Genomic DNA, 16599 nt, shown 5'->3' on the forward strand with positions numbered 1-16599 from the left:
TTTGATGTTTGGTAGAGGGTGAATTAGAAGTTCTTCAATTTTAGCGCGCCTCCCGGTTGGACTTTGAATGTTTTGTCGAAATTCGCTCGGAGAGTAACGAACGCTACGGATGGTACATGTGTATAGATTGTCTTTTGTGTATATATGTATACAGGGAGTAAACCATTCCCACGGAAACACGTCTACGGGGTTTCCTTCGCTCGTTTCTTTACTTCTTTCGCATCTTTGATTACGTTCCCACGTGATTCCGACGACCGCAGAAGATGGAAACGCGTCGCCGCTTTATACCAACGCGTTCTTATATCGAACTTGAACAAGGACCAGGTAGTTGTATACGTGGCCAGGTCACTTATGGACTCGATTTTCATTCTTTCATATATACTTCATTCGGTTTTCTCCCCCCATATATATATATATACATATAACTTTGGTTCGTTATACCTGGCGATATTCGACGTTTAATGCGAAATGGAAGTGAAATGAGTGGTCAGAATTTTGACCGGGGCGGATAGAAGGAGAGGACCTCCTATTCTCGGAGGAGGATGTTTAGGTGGTATTATGCCATTATATTACAGCTGGCAACCCCGCATGGTATAAAGGCATCGGCCAGGTACTTACCTCCGGGAATTCCAGACGCTTAAATTCCGACGATGGTCATTGCGATGCCGATGCCGATGGCATAGGACGAGCCGCATACCTCGCAAGGTCGACTTTTTTTTTTTTTTTTGCTTCATTTCCTCAGAACTATACTCGTATCTACGTACAAACGTGCAGTCTCCTATATATGCAGAATTATCTACCAATTAACAAAAAAATTCTTCATTTTTTTTATTCAAGTTAAGAGCGAAGCCTTCGCGCGGCCCTTTGGATATGTCGTGTAACGGTGGTCGTTTCGAAAAATCACTCGTCATCTTTTTCCATGATCCGTTTGAAATCTATCCGTGGAATCAGGTGGTACGATCGAAACAAGTGTGGGTGTACCGATAAATAATATCTCCGAGGTATAGGTGCTTCTTCTGGTAAATAGTGTAGAGACGATTCTTTTGAAATTTATTCTAGAGAAAGCAGAAGCAGCAACAGCAAAAGCGAGACTCAGGTGTAGCCCCGTAGTTAGTGACCGAGAAAATAAAGAGGTAAACTTATGTGGGGAACGTATATTACATACGGCATACACATATATAAATATCCGTGTATACATACGCGCGATCGTATAGAATTGTAGGTAAGTTTGCGATGGCGATCACGGACAAGTTCCTCATATCTTCAAACGTCGAGTGTTTTCATGCACACAGGTATATACGGATAGGTCGGTAGGTAGGTAGGTAGGTAGGTAGGTAGGTAGCCACAGGTACGTGTAAAAGGTATAGGTGGTAAGCTTCAGGTATACATAAGAGAGAATATCGCAAACCAGGTCGTTGTAGCAACAATCGTTGGTGAATGTATAGTATAAGATGTGAGTATAACTGTACTCTTTGACAGCGGATAGGTTATACGCTATTTTATATACTTATGTATGTACGCGTAACACAATCTGGAGACTTTTCAAAAATCGATGTGCGCATATAGGTGCGATGTGCTACGTACGCCCCACCGTAGGCAGCCGTGTCAAACGACGAAAGATTCGCCGCTGTCTCTCGTCGGAAATTTTAGGGAACCTACACCTGAATTTCTCGGCCAATAAAAAATAGCGTATAATTTTTCTCCGATCGAAACGCCTCGGCGTGCAGCCCGGTCGTACTTATATTTATATCAATTTTTATCGACTATTTTTGGCGTCGTTTTACAAGAGCGCTCAAAATATCCGTTTGACCGCAACGTTGAAATCCGAGCGGGTGTTCGGCGCTTTGAGATTTACAAGAGTCCCCCGACACACAGGTGCATCGACGTAATTCGTATACCTACTTCGTAGGACGGTAATCTATGTATATTCGCCTTATGCATGCGATGGAAAATCAGAGCAAACTGGACGCGGTTGATGACACCAAATAAAGAAAACTAGGTCGACCGACTCGCCGGTATCTCCTCAATTGCACGATTCACTTTATATATATATACTTTAGATAGTCTCTTTACTCTCTACTTTACGATTTACACGCCGCGAGATCGTCGTATAAGATCGCGAAACACGCTATAAAGGGAGACGTTTCAGCAAAAACTTGATCACATGATTATGTGCACCTCGTTTTGCCATGTAAAACTACATTATGCCAATGAACTCGCGCGTGCCTCATCCCGTCGTTTCCCACGCGCGTTCCAACGTTTCTGGAAACGCGAGAAAAAGGAAAAAAAACAAAAAACCCACAAAATAATCCGACGCCATATTCAAACGCGACCAAAAATCCGCGCGTAAGGCTGCACGTCCGGGCCGCCTCGTATACAGTATACTCACCTCTGTACGGATACCCGTGGAAAGTTTTACCCTTACTTAAACGCGGTACCCGCGGGCCCCGCGGTGATCCTCTCCCGTTACTATACGTGCGGAAAGTTTAGTTAAAAGTTGTTCAGTTAGCGCAAACTTTTACCCGCCCGGCGGGCTGCTGGACCCGTGTTCCCCTTTCTGGTACATCTTATACCTTTTACCCAACCATCGCACCTCCTCTTCACGCACGCGAATCCGTTCGCAGGTGTGCGCGTTCGACTCACGCGTACCTGTACACGCATATTATTACGCGTTTGGATGAATGAACGACTTACGGCGAGTGTTACGAGGTGTGCGCGCGCGCGCGCGCGCGCGATACACAGTCGTATTCTTTCTTCTCTCCTCCTCATCCTTTTTCTCGGTGTCCTTCTTCGTCCACCTTGGTTCACCGCGCGACGCGCGGCACTTCGGGGCGGAAAGTTGAAACAACGTGCGCGGTTCTCCCGAGGGGGTGGGGGTGGGAAAATCTAAATAGAAAAGGGGGACCCTCAAGGAGCCTAGGAGAGGAAGCGCGTGAAGCGGCAAGGGGTAGATGACTGAGGGGTGTTAATTGTAAGCGTTTGATTAATCGCTCCGCTGCTATCCGATGAGAGATTTCATGAGCTTTCATTGTTGCCGGAATACCTGTGCGACTCCGGCGACCGGAGATTCCGTTTGCGTTTCTACCGCCGACGCAATTGTTCCGACAAATGTCTCGAGATTATCGTTGAACCGCGCGCAGCGTGTTTTTGCGAAAGGAAAAAAGCGAGTAGAATTTTTTCCATTCGCCGCATTTTTGCGATTCTCTCCATCCAGCTTCCCGAATAACGGCGATGCGTTGCGACACCTCCGTACCCTAGAATTCCGTTGAATTTTAGACCGACTTTGATTTATTTTTAAACTAGTGCAGCTAACGTTTTAAATATATCGGGTGTACATACGTACATACGATACCTCCATCGTATGTACAGATGCTCGGAATATATTTTTTTTTATCCTTCTCTCGTTCCTCCGCGGACAGCGTCTGGTGGGGGGATTCGTCGTTGCGAACGTCGTGCGACACACCCCCGTGCTTATTACACGGTGACAAAAAAAAAAAATAATCGTCGGGCTTTTACGTAAAACGGGACGGTCGAGATTTCTCGGTATTGTTAATTACGTTAGTCACGAGCTTCCGAGATTTATACTTGCAGGTGAAATGTCTCGGCTGAACCGTATAACTGACGTCGTAGCAATTGCGATGAGGTTTTCACGCGCGAAAGGCTTCTTGACCCGCGTCGATTGATTAGGTAGATCCATCGTTGGGCCGTTGGAAAAAAATTATTGGAACGATCGCGAATAAAATTTCATGGAAACTACGACGACGTTGACGCGCACGTGGGACGACGACGACGACGTGCGTTGGGACGTGTAATTTTCGAGGGATACAATTATTTTGAAAGCGAGCGCACATCCAGTGACTCGCCATGTATTCTACGAGGAGGATATATAGGAGATCCGTATAGGTTTACCTATATTTAGATTGATAAAAATACCTTCTCGCCCTCCCGCGTGTCGGACTCCCGTCTCGCTGATCCGAATTTAAACTTGTACCAAAACTATTCAACTTGTACCGATCACCGCCCGGCGGACTAACGTACCTCGCTATCACGCGCAACCGAATCTAAATCATCCGTACCAAATAGCAAACTGATAATACCGTTTTTCTTATTCTTTCTTTCTTTTTTTTTTTTTTTTGCTGATACGGACCGATCATTTTTTTCCCCCCCCCCTTTTCTTCGTGATTTCGAGAAAATTAAATTTCGGTTCTCAAGTACCATAAATAAGCACATAATATATTCGTACAACGCTGGGGGAGGATAAAAAAAAAAAAAATTGAAAATTTCAAGAAAAATGAGATAATAACGGTAACATTTTTTTAAAAAAATCGTACACCGATGAAATTTTTCTTGTTCTTTTTTTTCATATATTTAACTACGTATTACGCGGTACAATACATACTCACCGACTGTCAGATACGCAACATTCATTATGCACGATGAATAGCATCTATATACAGAGTCGCGAGTATGAAAACAAATTGTCACGAATTATACAAATATGTGTGCGTAACGTACGTATTATCCATGTACGTACTTATATCTCTGAGTGCAGGATGTTTAATAATGTTAATGCATTTGAAAAAAAAAATTTCACTCTTTTTTTTTTTTGACAACTACCGACTCGTAGAATATATATATATTTTTCTTTTTTTCGCTTCGCTCACCCTCCTTCTTTCACCCCATTTTTCGCGCAACGTCGTAGAAAATCTGTCTCCGCATACGTATGTGCGATGCACAGAGTTTCGACGAGTGATTTTTTCTCCTCTTTCTTTCGTCCGCGATACTGTAAGTCCCTCTCCCGAGCCACCCTGTAAATTCAAATGCATGTACCCAAGATACAGGCGTATATTGAAAAGTAGCGAAAAGTATACGTACCGGTGGTATACATAGTTATTTTACGTTCATACGTGTAATTTCAATTCGTGGGATATTTTACCTGAGCGAATTCAATACGTTGACGGTATACACGTAATACATATTATTATAGAGGCATACGTACGTAGATGTTACCGTATCACAGTTTACCCAATTACAAGATACATACAATGGCAGACTTTGTGCTTTCAATTCTGCTTTAAGCCTTCTACGTACCGCGTAGGTGTAGGTATATGTATACGATACTGTTATATATGCACGTATGTGAACCACCTCACGGTTCGTTTGTTACTAATTTCACTAGAGATATATTTATGCGGTACACGTGAACGAACGTAAGTGGCTAGACCGAATAGAAATGGATGAATGCAATATTCCGACCAATCGAAATTGATATCGATTCGAAATTCAAAACCGAATCTACCTCGCGTCTGTGTGTTATATTTCTATAGTTACACGAGGTTCTCATTGAGGTATGTGCACATACGCAACTTTTTATATACTCACATACCTACGTTACGAACGTAGGTACAGGTAACGTCAGTTGTCAGCCAGGTGATTGGGTAAGATCGGTAAAAAAGAACGACCCAGCATCACGCGCAGGTCGACCGGATTGCGTAATACAACAACTCACGAACACCGTCGCAACTCTAGGTACATAACCATACGTATTATCTATACACACGTATACTTAAAATATACATATATATATATATATATATATATGTATATACGTATATAGGTATATTCCCATATATAATATATTATAGAACGAACCCGCGGATTTGACTCTCACGCGAGATGAGAGTCCCGTTTTTTCTACCACAACTCCTTCTTCTTCCTTTTTTCTTCAATTTTTCGTTTTCTTCTATTTGACTATTTTTTTTTTTTCTTCTGTTCATACGAATAATATTTTTCCATGTATTGTAGCCAGTTTTTTCTTTTTTTTTCAACTTTTTCTCCGCTTACCTGCAGGTTTTTTTTCTTCTCTTTCTTTTTTCTCGTCGGTTAATTTTTCTTTTTAACTTTATAACACACGTGGGTATGTAAGGTGATTTTTTTCACATACGCCATACTGAATAATATAATGAAAAAGTCAATCGTATGTACATATTATATCATATAATTTTTTCACGACAGTTTTAAATTTGATTCTTTTTTCTCTTGGTTTTTTTTTTTTTGTTTTTTCTCTCTTTGTTTTTTCTCTCTTCTCTAACGACCAAAAAAATAGATGAGAGAAAAAAAATCGAATAATTTGTCCATCGTATCTTCTGGGTTTTAATAATAATTTTCAAGGATCGAAACTCGGTTCGGTGATTGCGTGGAGATAAGAATTTGAAAGAAATTATATCCGTTGAAAAATTTATTTATTCACCTGTTTACATATCGGATACACATAATTTTTGCATATACTATTTCCATGTACGTATATATGCTGCACGAGTCGATATACACGCACACACGGACGTACACCCAACAAAGACGAATTATATCAAGTTTCTCGGTTTTTTTTTTTTTTTTTTTTTTTCTTCTCCTTCTTTCGACTACGAAGGTCGGTGACCAGGTATTTCGGCGTTGCCCAAAGATGATCACCGTTTCGCTTGTAATCACGAAATAAAATCAGTGGAATGAGAAACGAAAATTATGAGGTGAGAACGTGTGTACGCAGATTTTTCTACACATGCATAACTTATGTGGAAAAAAATCTGTATTTTCCTTCCATTCGATCGTGTATTTCATCGATATAATGTAGGTATGTACACACGTGTATATATATACCTGCGCGCGATTCACCTGTCCTGTGGTATGCCACCACCGAGGTAATGCCAATTGCGTAAATTATTGACTGACGTCGAATGTACGCCGTTGTAACGTAGATAACACTTGCAGGTATATATATATATGTATGTGTTTTCAAATATATGTATATACATATATTATTTTATTTTTTTCTTTTTACATCCATAATCCACATAACTATGTATATATGTATGTACACCATTTTCTATGAGTGGCACTCGACTGGCGGTGGCATTCGAACGCTCATAAATATCAGCGGGTACACCTCTTCGTCATATAGTTCGTTACATACTCCTGCAATATGTATATAATAAGTATATATATATACGTATGTACCTCATAGGCACCTGTTCGTTCGATGTGCACATATATACGCTCCTTCGCGTACATAATCATCGTTGTTACGTCACGGTTGAGATTCGCGCGCAATTATAAACTCGGCGCATCATGTACAGCGAAGCTTTTTTTTTTCTACATATATACACCTATGCGTACGAATACCTATGTAGAAAACAAATTAGAATGTCATTTTTCTGCGATACTGCGATGTGAGTATTTTTTTTTTTTTAATTTTTCCTTTTTTTTTTTCCCGTTTCACACTCGCGACAAAATTTCGATTTCCAAATCGCTTTTCTTTCGGAAATGCGTAGAGAAAGATGTGATTTTTCCACGAAATAAATAAAAACGAAACGAATAATTATCCAGACGGAGCCACGGAACGTTTGCTTCCCGTACGTATCGCTGTCTACAATATGCGGAAAATTTATCTGTATCGTATCGCATAGTTTTATCCATTATGCAAAATGCGAGAGGAGTAGAGAGATAGAGAGCTCTGCAAAATGAAAGAAGAGAAATACCTTCTAGCGACGAAGAGGCCGTCGCGGGCGTAGAATATACAGCTTCGGTATAGCTCACTCTCTTTGCCTATAGTGTAAGTGTAGGTACGTACGTACATACGAGTGTGTATTATAACGTATGTGCATGTACCGGTTCGCAATATATATATATATATATATATTTCGAGTATTTTTAGAGCTCGTTGGTTGTTTCGCGTTCACCGATTATTCTGCGCTAAATCATAACTCCGCGGGCTTTTATACTTGGCTACTACTGCTCACTGTACTCGATATATACTTGCGGATATAATAACGACGTCGCTGCTCTCTCTCTCTATATATATATACATATATGTGTTTATACATATGTATAATACACTTGATGTATACGTACATGTCGCCCGCTACTGTTGCTTCTTCTAGGTTCTGATGCAATAATTTCAATGCTAGAATACGTTTCTATTATGTATCCCATTATATTTTACCGTACATAACAACCGCCCAGATTTGCTGCAGATCTATGGATCTTTTTTTCGTGTTTGTGGTTTTTTTTTTTGTCGACTTTTATTCCCGACAAAAAACGCCCACGCAAATTACTTGGGCGTCACCGTACATTCGTCGCATGTGTGCGTAATATACGTACGTGTATACCCGTCTATCTTAATCGTGACTCATTCGAAAATGCGATTTTTTTTATTCGTTTTTTTTTTTCTTTTATTCGCTTCATTTCATTACAGCGGTCAATTCTTTTGTCCACGGAAGTCGCGACTGTGAAATCTGTGACGATTGCAATTTTTGAGATAATTTTTTTTTTTTTTTTTTTTCTTTCAATCGATTCGAATCAAATATCTTTGGAAGTGTGTAGAGAAGAACGCCGGATCGGTTGTGTCTATGATAATTGTGATATTTTCGAAATTTATTGTAATAAGGGAATGAATTATTTAGACGAAAAGTTTGATCCGTAGATTCGTCTTTGTATAGATGGCGGGAAACTAAACGAGCCGTACGACAGTAGAGTGGGTATAAACTAGGTATATATATTTTATATATTTATATACAGGTATATAGTGTAAGTGAGGGTAAATTATACAACAAGTGTTGCCACCGCCACAAAGCTTAACTTCCTATATTCAGGTTGCTGGCAATAACCACCAGTCCTCACTCTCAAAGTGAGGTGAAAACCAGTTTCAGTGCAAGGAACGCGGGCCAGAATCTCGCTTTTATACGCGTACGTCGATATACATGTATATGTATTTAGTTGTGGGTATTCCGTATGTACCGTACATACATATGTACGGAGTACGTACGTGTGGTTATATACCTATACTCCTTTCCGAACCGAGAGAGAGAACTACCAAACGAAACGAAACGAAACTGAGCGGAAACTAAAAGGAACAAAATAAAAGCCCGCCAAACTTTTCGACGTGCAGTTAATAACCTTGAAGGTTCTCAAAAGTCTTGAGCAAAAAAATATTATTTCATTTTTATTTTATTTTATTCATCCCTTTTTTTTTTCTCATTCTTCTTTCGCCTCGTACTTGTTCCTCCCGTATTACGAAGGAATGTTGGGTATTCTCTCACGGAGAGTAGTTGACTTATCCGAAATTTCGAAGATTCTTCGCGTGCGAACTCCAAAATTCATCTCACCTCGACGCTGCAGTCCGACCGATACTCGTGATCGACGATTTTCATTTTTAACAATTTTTTTTTAACAAGATTTTTAAATGTTTGACGTGAAATCCAAAAGCGATTATACCGAAAGAAAAACGTTAAAAATTATTCACGCATCTCGTTACGCACTGCTGTGCCGGTGTACTTACCTGTCGTCATCTAATTACGGACACCGTGTATATTTATTTATACTCGTCTCATTCGTTCTTCTGGATTGCATAAGATCAAAAAGTAAGTTTCAGGGATGTAAAAAGCTGCAGTGCATCGAAGGGGGCCATAAAAATAATTGGATTCCGTCGTTCTCGATCAATCGATCGGTAGAGTAATCGAAACGTATCAACTTTCGATAATTATCACCTCAGTTGGCGTATGCGGGGTGAAAAATTGAGTTCAGAGACGGAACGGATGGCGCGTGTTACATATTCGAACAGTAGGGACCAGAGATTCTAGGGGCTACGATTCTCTCTTTCTCTATCTCTAGGTCTTGATTCTAAACTTGGACACTGCGCCGATGATGTTTATACATCGCGCGGCAATTTAGGGTGCGAAGGGTACCTAGAGTTTATGGCGGGAGAAGTCAGGTCGCGCGGGCTAATTCCGTCCTTGCTTAAAAACACGTGCCGCGATGCCGCCGCGGCGCGTCGACGTTACCGGACGGGGTCGCACGGGTAGTCGGGCAACTAGATATTACGCAATTCTCGCGACGCGGGGCGTCTTTTTTTTTCCATTCTCATTGCTCCTTTTTTCACTAGCCGCTCCTTCTCTCTGTATACTCTTCCCACACTCCTTAGATCCGCGCGAAAATCTTATAATCGTGGGTCAAAAAGCTCGGGCGTCCGGAGCTTTTTGTAAATTCGGATTCGCATCACTCGTTATCGACGCGTTCTTCATTCGCGCTTCGGATGGTCGGATCCGAGTGTCGAAAAATAAAAAAATCGAAGGATAACCGCTTCCTGTTTTCGATGATAACGTGGCCTCTGACGAGCGAAAAATGGTATTTTTCGAGCGGAGTTGATTCACTTTTTTTTTTCGATCCGACGTTCTCTCGACAAAAAAAAAAAAATAAAAGAAAAATACCTCATCCCGCGTACGTTATCGACGCGACGAAAGCGTTTCCATTTCCAAATCCGTCGACGATCCTTCGCGGGTATTCCATCCGACGTCAATTTGGAACACCCTGCGTACACCGCTCGTATCTTCCGGTGTATACCTGTATCTACGCATACCAGATGCGTAATGAGCCGGTGAAGTTTGCCTGTGTACAGAAATTAAATTACAAACACCTTCCCGTCGGTCGTCTACCGCTGCTCCGTGAATATATTCGCATATATACACACGCGTGTACACGCCTATCTCGTATGTATTATATATCCGCACAACGGCAGCGCGGGGTAAACCGAAGCTGCTTCCCTCGCTAATAATATATGAGCTGCCGGTTGACGCCGGTGTCTGCACGCCAGGAGATCTTCTTCAGCTCACAGCGTGTTCTATGATTTAAAGGACCATTTAAACTACCGTAAAATTCACCTTATAGTTTATATATGTATATGTATATCTATATATATATATGTGTAACAGAACCCATATGTATGTACCTCTACCCATCGCACGCACCGCCCGTAGAGAAAAACTTTATTAGGAATACACACGTCTTTATTATCTGTATCAAGTTTTACTCCCGTCTCTACGGGGTGATTTTTTTTTGTTTTTTTTCTTTTATACCGCGTGTCCTCTTCGTCTTCGTTATCGGGCTCGAAGCGAAAATCGGTCGATTATTTCACCTTCTATCCCCCCGGAGATACGAGATCGTTGCCGTCTACGTCACGCGAGTACACATAGCAAAGGAACAACGATATCAAGGTGTGTTTCGATAGCACCAATTACCGCACCATGCAAGGATTGTGCGAGATTAAGATTGTTCCTCCTTAAGTCGGCTCAATGACTCAATCCCGATCGAAATCACGTGCAGGTAGATAAGCAGGGGATTCCCCGGGTCGCGTGGCCGGACTCTGACTCGATGCACGAGAATTTTTTCTGCATTATTGTCCTCTTCGATTTTTTCGATATTTTGACGATCCGTAAAATTGGCAAATTTCAACGTCTTCGTCGATAAGAGAGACGGCAGCGTCGGTTTTAACGTACCGCTGTGTCGTTACGTGGGTACCGCGCGTCGAAATTCATGTGGTCGGTTTTTATCACCTACGATTTACTACGACGCGCGCATATTCTATGTATAACTTTATATTACATTTAATCTATCGCACGAAAAATGCTAAATAAGATACAAGTGAACGGACGAAGTAAGATAAATTGTTCGAAAACTGTGTCATGGGATGTTTTACTTTTCCGTTATCTATATATATATATATATTATGAGCCGATGCTTTCGCTACGTCGTCGTTCAACGTCGAGTTTGCGATTTAGGAATTGAAAAATTTTTTTTTTTCTCCCAAGTTTCACGTTTCGGGAGCTTTTTGATTTTTATTTTTTGATTATTCATTTTTTTTTTTTTTAATTTTCGTGTGCCGATGCCGAACGATCCCGGGACGTGTAGGTATACACGGCGAACGCGGCGCTATGTGGATCGATTCGATATAGGACACCCGGCACGTGTGCATGTGGTAGCTCCGGGCTTATGTACCACCGTACCATGTACGAATGTGTGAGCGCGGGCGGGCGCGCGTTACACGTACACGGAGAGAAGGTACGCGTCCGCCGCGTAGCACATACCAGACGAGCGATAAGCCTCCATCCCCTGGCGACCGACTCCGCTCGCCGTGCCAACGTGATTTAGAAGCGATCTCTATCTCGCTCTGATTGATTTCCAAACCCACATGCATCTCTGACCATCCCCAACCCTACGGCGGGTACCGGCCTGTCTAACACGTGACAAACACCTCGCGCCACCATTAAATCTGCAGATATGCGCCGCGTGCGTTATTTACCGAAAATCTCCTCCATTTTTTTTTTTGGTTTTTTGGTTTCTTTCTCTTCTTCTCTCTCCTCTCCTGTCCGACGAGCGTCGCGACGGAACCGGAAGTATGAGAAAAATTTTTGGAAACGATCCGCCAAAAATCGTCGTTCACGGGGGGCGCGGTATCGTGGGTGTCCGGATGCAGGTGTACGCGCTACTATATGTACAGGAGAAACGGGAAATCAGTCAAAGCGAAGGACTGTCTGCACAGAGTTCAAACTTTGATTTACACGAGTGTGTACGTGTGTAACGCCGCGGAGGATAGAATCGACGAGTGTGCGGTGTACGTGTACGTTGTGTAGTAGAGGTATACATTCTACCTATCCGCGACTCGTCGCGCGTTCAAATAATCCCAAATATACATACATTCGTTCGCGCAGACATTGCACAGGTGCTATTTACGCGCGCACATGCTAACGCGCGGCGATCCGTCGTTGTGTCGGTCGCATTAATCGACTCGCACGAGTCGAGTCACACGCGACGACTCCACGACTCGTTTCTTCTCGACGAATCCCGAATCCCGAGGTGAAAAGCTCGAAATTCTGTGACGTAACGAACGCGCACAGGTAATCGTCGAAATTATTATCCGCTGATCGACGACAACGCGCGAGCTTCGTCGTCTCCTCGTATACCTACTTTATACTCGCCGAAAGCAAATGAGGAGGAAAAATAGAAGGAACGATCAGCGCGTCTGTCGCGCTCTCGCCATACGCTCCTACAAATATGTGCAGGTACATGTACACGTGTGTCGTGTGTTTATGACGTCCGTATGTATGTAAGGAGAGAAAGAGCGATAGAGCGAAAGGATGCGAGAGGAGGAGGAGAGAGAGAGAGAGAGAGAGAGGTGGAAAGTCGAAGGGAGGACTAGCATGACTCGCAGGCATTGATCGCACTTTCACCCCATGAGCAACCCCTAATAACACCCTCCGTGGGGCGGCGGGTCGCCGGGGGAAGAGGGGATGCTGGAGGGGGGGGGGCGGGGTGGTGTTGGGGAGGGTGGGAGTGGAAGGGAGAGGCGGCAGCCCGCTGCGCCCTTCGCTATAACCCAATCTGAGACCCTAGAGAGCAGGGGTTCTCAACGCGTCAGCTGGTGGTCAGCTGATCCTTGTAACTCATACCTCGAAGTTTTGGTCGGCGGTGCGGTGCGGTCGGTCGGTCGGTTGGCGTGTACGCGATGATCGTTAAACGGCAAAGCCCGTGGTCCGGGTCATTACAGTTCGCTTTAATGTCCATAACGCGAACGCTTTGGATCGGGGCTCATTTTTGACGACCCCGAAAATACCGAGCCATTATCACCGGGACCGCCGTTTTTATACCGACTTTTTCACCTTAGCTGCGAATCCACGTTGTACACCGCGAATCGAACGGTTGTAAGAATCGTCGATTTCTTATCGCTACAAGCTATTAAGTCGTTACTTAACTTTTTCATTTATGACGTTTCAAAGGGTGACCCAGATTTTGCACAGGTGACTCGGTAGCGCAGCAGATCTGGCGCTGGTTGAAATTCATTTGGGGAATCAATTATTTTTACAAGTTTTCGAACAGATCTTACCCTGTCTGGTTTCGGTGATTGATTCTAGACAAATTTCTCCCTTTCATTTACGAAAAGGCATAATTTTGAAATTTTGTTAGCGCTCGGCGCACGGGTGTCACGTGAATAATACAGATATTTTGGTACAGGAGGCCTCAGTTATGAGATATGTGAAGTCAAACACTGTTGCTGTTTAGACGTAGAGTTTCGCTAATTTATTCAAATATTTAAAAATATTCAAGGACAAGACGCGTTCGAGCTCTATTAGCCTGGCGGAGGTATAGGTGGTAGTAGCCATCTACCTACCTACCTTGTTATACCCGTACCTAATCTTTGCGCGAAAATCGGCAAGGACATCGTCACTCAAAATCTTGAGAATTCTTTTTATTCAATTTTTGTTTTTTTTATTTTTTTTAATTCTTTCTCGTTTCTCCTGTTTTTTTGGATCATCGGTATTAACACATTACTTGATTTCGTATAGGAGCGAAGAGCGGCGCGATGCGATTGGCTGATCGTCGTTTATAAATTATAAATTCAATCAAACGCTCCGCGATTGTCGGATGTAGGGAAAATCGTGTTATCTATTTGAATTTCTTGCACGGTTTACGAGGATCCACCTGCCCCATTGTAATCACCTTTGCTTCTACATCTTCAATGATCCCTTATGTATAAAACATTCGAAGACGCGGAGCGCGAGGGATCATTTGACGTACCTGCTTTACCTACATGTGTAATATATACTGTTTACCATCAGTTACAACCTGTAATTTCCACCTACTCCGATCGAGATGGGTGTTTTTTAATTTTTTGTTTCATCAGTTTTCGATGAATCAATTTTCTTCAATAGATATATGAAAAGGTGGGGCAAAACGGAGTAATCGATGAAACTATGAGAAAAGACAAAAAGAAAAGTATAAATCCAGAATGATGTTTGAAGTCCTTCCTGATCATTTTTGAAAAAATTGAAAAAAAAAGAGTCTTTGGGGTACCTCGCTTTGCCCCGTCTTTCCCTATATGTGACGATTACGAGAGCATACGTAATGAATTACGTACGAATTTTAAAAGATAGAAATTGATTTCTAATTACCTCGAAGAAAATTACCAGAAATAAATCTCACCGGATAAAACGTAATTAGAAGTAGCTTATCGGCCACCTTCAAAAAAACAATAAAAAAAAAAACTATTTCTAATTGGAGAAGAAGGAATCGAAAGTTTTCGTTTTATCGAGTATTCATTGGGTCCATACCGAGGTCCGAACTGTCGTTTTTTCTATCATTTTATCGAATTTATATAAAGATAATTGTACACATTGTTAACACACACATGTATAATTTTGGAAATACGAAGAAAAAAAAAGGGAGGAATTAGAAATTCTCCTTTTTCTTTTCTTCTCGTTTCAAAACACATAAACGCACACTCTACACTGCACCCTAACATGACCGTTCGGTCTGGTCTCACAGATCGTTGCCTGTCCCCAGGAGGCACACCCCGTACTTTGGCCAGCCTGACTACCGCCTCTACGAGCTCAACAAGAGGTTACAGCAGCGGACAGAGGTGAGTCGAGAAATTGATCAATTTATTCGAAAAATTTTATCACCTCAAACGTCGATCTTTAATCCAGAATCAAGGAGGGGGGAAAGGACCGGGTTTATCCTCCTATGTATATCGGATATAAATAATTCTATTTACGCTATTTTTTCGCAGTCGCGTTACGTGTGTTTTTACGTAGTGTAGAAGTATAATGTATGAACTGCAAATTTATAAATAGACTTCTTCTTCTTTTTTTTTCATTTTTTTTCTTTTCATTTTCTCTTATTTTCATCTCTTCTCGTTTTCCTGGAACAAAATTATTCGGGCCATGGACAACTGATCTAATCCTATCCCGAGGCACGTGCAGATCTTCATATACATGTAGAACGCGTTACAGATATAGGTACATAACTATTCGTATGTATGTACAGATGAACACTGTGTTTATATACCCGCTGGTCGATCGCTGTGCGTGTATACATGCATATGGCTATATTTATACATAAAACATTTCAGTCATACCTAAATAGATATTACATACCTGTGTACGTATTTTTTACGCATACATACATATTATCTAACCGTACGTATATCTGAGAAAGGAATTTTATTGATCGGTAAAAAAAGAGGAAATCTCGGTTGAAATTTTATGTGTAAAATAGAAAAATACGTAGCGCATACTTGACGATGATCGGCGATCGCGGATATCTAGGGGAAAGAGGGGGTGATTATTATCGACCGTCATTATTGCAGAACGAGTATAATTACGCACGATCGTAACAGCTGTCTTGTTAGCAGTTTCGGTATTCTTGTTTTATTTTTTACCATTTCCTTTTTTTATTCTCCTTTTTCTTGTACGGCAGAGCTTAACCGGAACATTACGAATTTGCGCCTAATTATCCGAGGTGATTCCCACGTGGATAAAAACTGCAGCGGGCGGGTTATGGGATTTAGTTTTTTTCTTGTAAAATTTCGAAGATCCAGTCTCGGAGGATTTTTATTCCTCTTGTCGGTATAAAGTACCATGCATAATGTATTTTTGATCATCTGCGGTAAAAAATTGCAATTAAATTCAACGTCGTGAAACAATTTAGTTATTTAATTTTGTTTTCTACTTTTCAACGGGGACGTTATTTGTGATAATATTTTTTACGTATCTATAGTATAGATCGTTGCAAAAATTTGGACAAAAAGAAAAAAAAAAACAAAAACGTTAATCTCTGATTAGGAACGATAACGAACTCAGTTTATGAACACGCTAGAATATCTAATCTATAATATGAACTAGCGATGGCCCAGTTTTTCGTTTTTCAACGTCGCGGGAGCTTTTGATAGAGGCTTAAAAAATAGGTGGTTCCGTTCACACTTCACGGAATCTCAAA

At 41.6% G+C, this 16599-nt stretch overlaps 1 protein-coding gene and 1 long non-coding RNA gene across 8 annotated transcripts in view; one reads left to right on the forward strand and one right to left on the reverse strand.

The window, feature by feature from the left end:
* The window catches only part of LOC105690817 (LIM domain-binding protein 2), an 83070-nt gene that overhangs the window by 50293 nt on the left and 16178 nt on the right, over positions 1 to 16599 (forward strand). For 4 of the 7 annotated variants that reach the window (XM_012408932.3, XM_048656374.1, XM_048656375.1 and 1 more), the window contains one exon: positions 15148 to 15241. In XM_012408932.3, the coding sequence (XP_012264355.1) occupies positions 15148 to 15241 (94 nt within the window). The remainder of the gene's footprint in view (positions 1 to 15147; positions 15242 to 16599) is intronic. The other 3 variants (XM_012408933.3, XM_048656376.1, XM_012408930.3) reach the window with 1 other exon arrangement.
* LOC125501296 lies at positions 6226 to 11469 on the reverse strand. Its single transcript, XR_007278832.1, has 2 exons — positions 7012 to 11469; positions 6226 to 6969 (listed from the first exon to the last, which is right to left on the reverse strand). It is a non-coding gene; the product is annotated as an uncharacterized LOC125501296 (long non-coding RNA).

The sequence above is a fragment of the Athalia rosae genome, chromosome 1 (genome assembly GCF_917208135.1).
Source record: "Athalia rosae chromosome 1, iyAthRosa1.1, whole genome shotgun sequence".
Taxonomy (NCBI): domain Eukaryota; kingdom Metazoa; phylum Arthropoda; class Insecta; order Hymenoptera; family Athaliidae; genus Athalia; species Athalia rosae.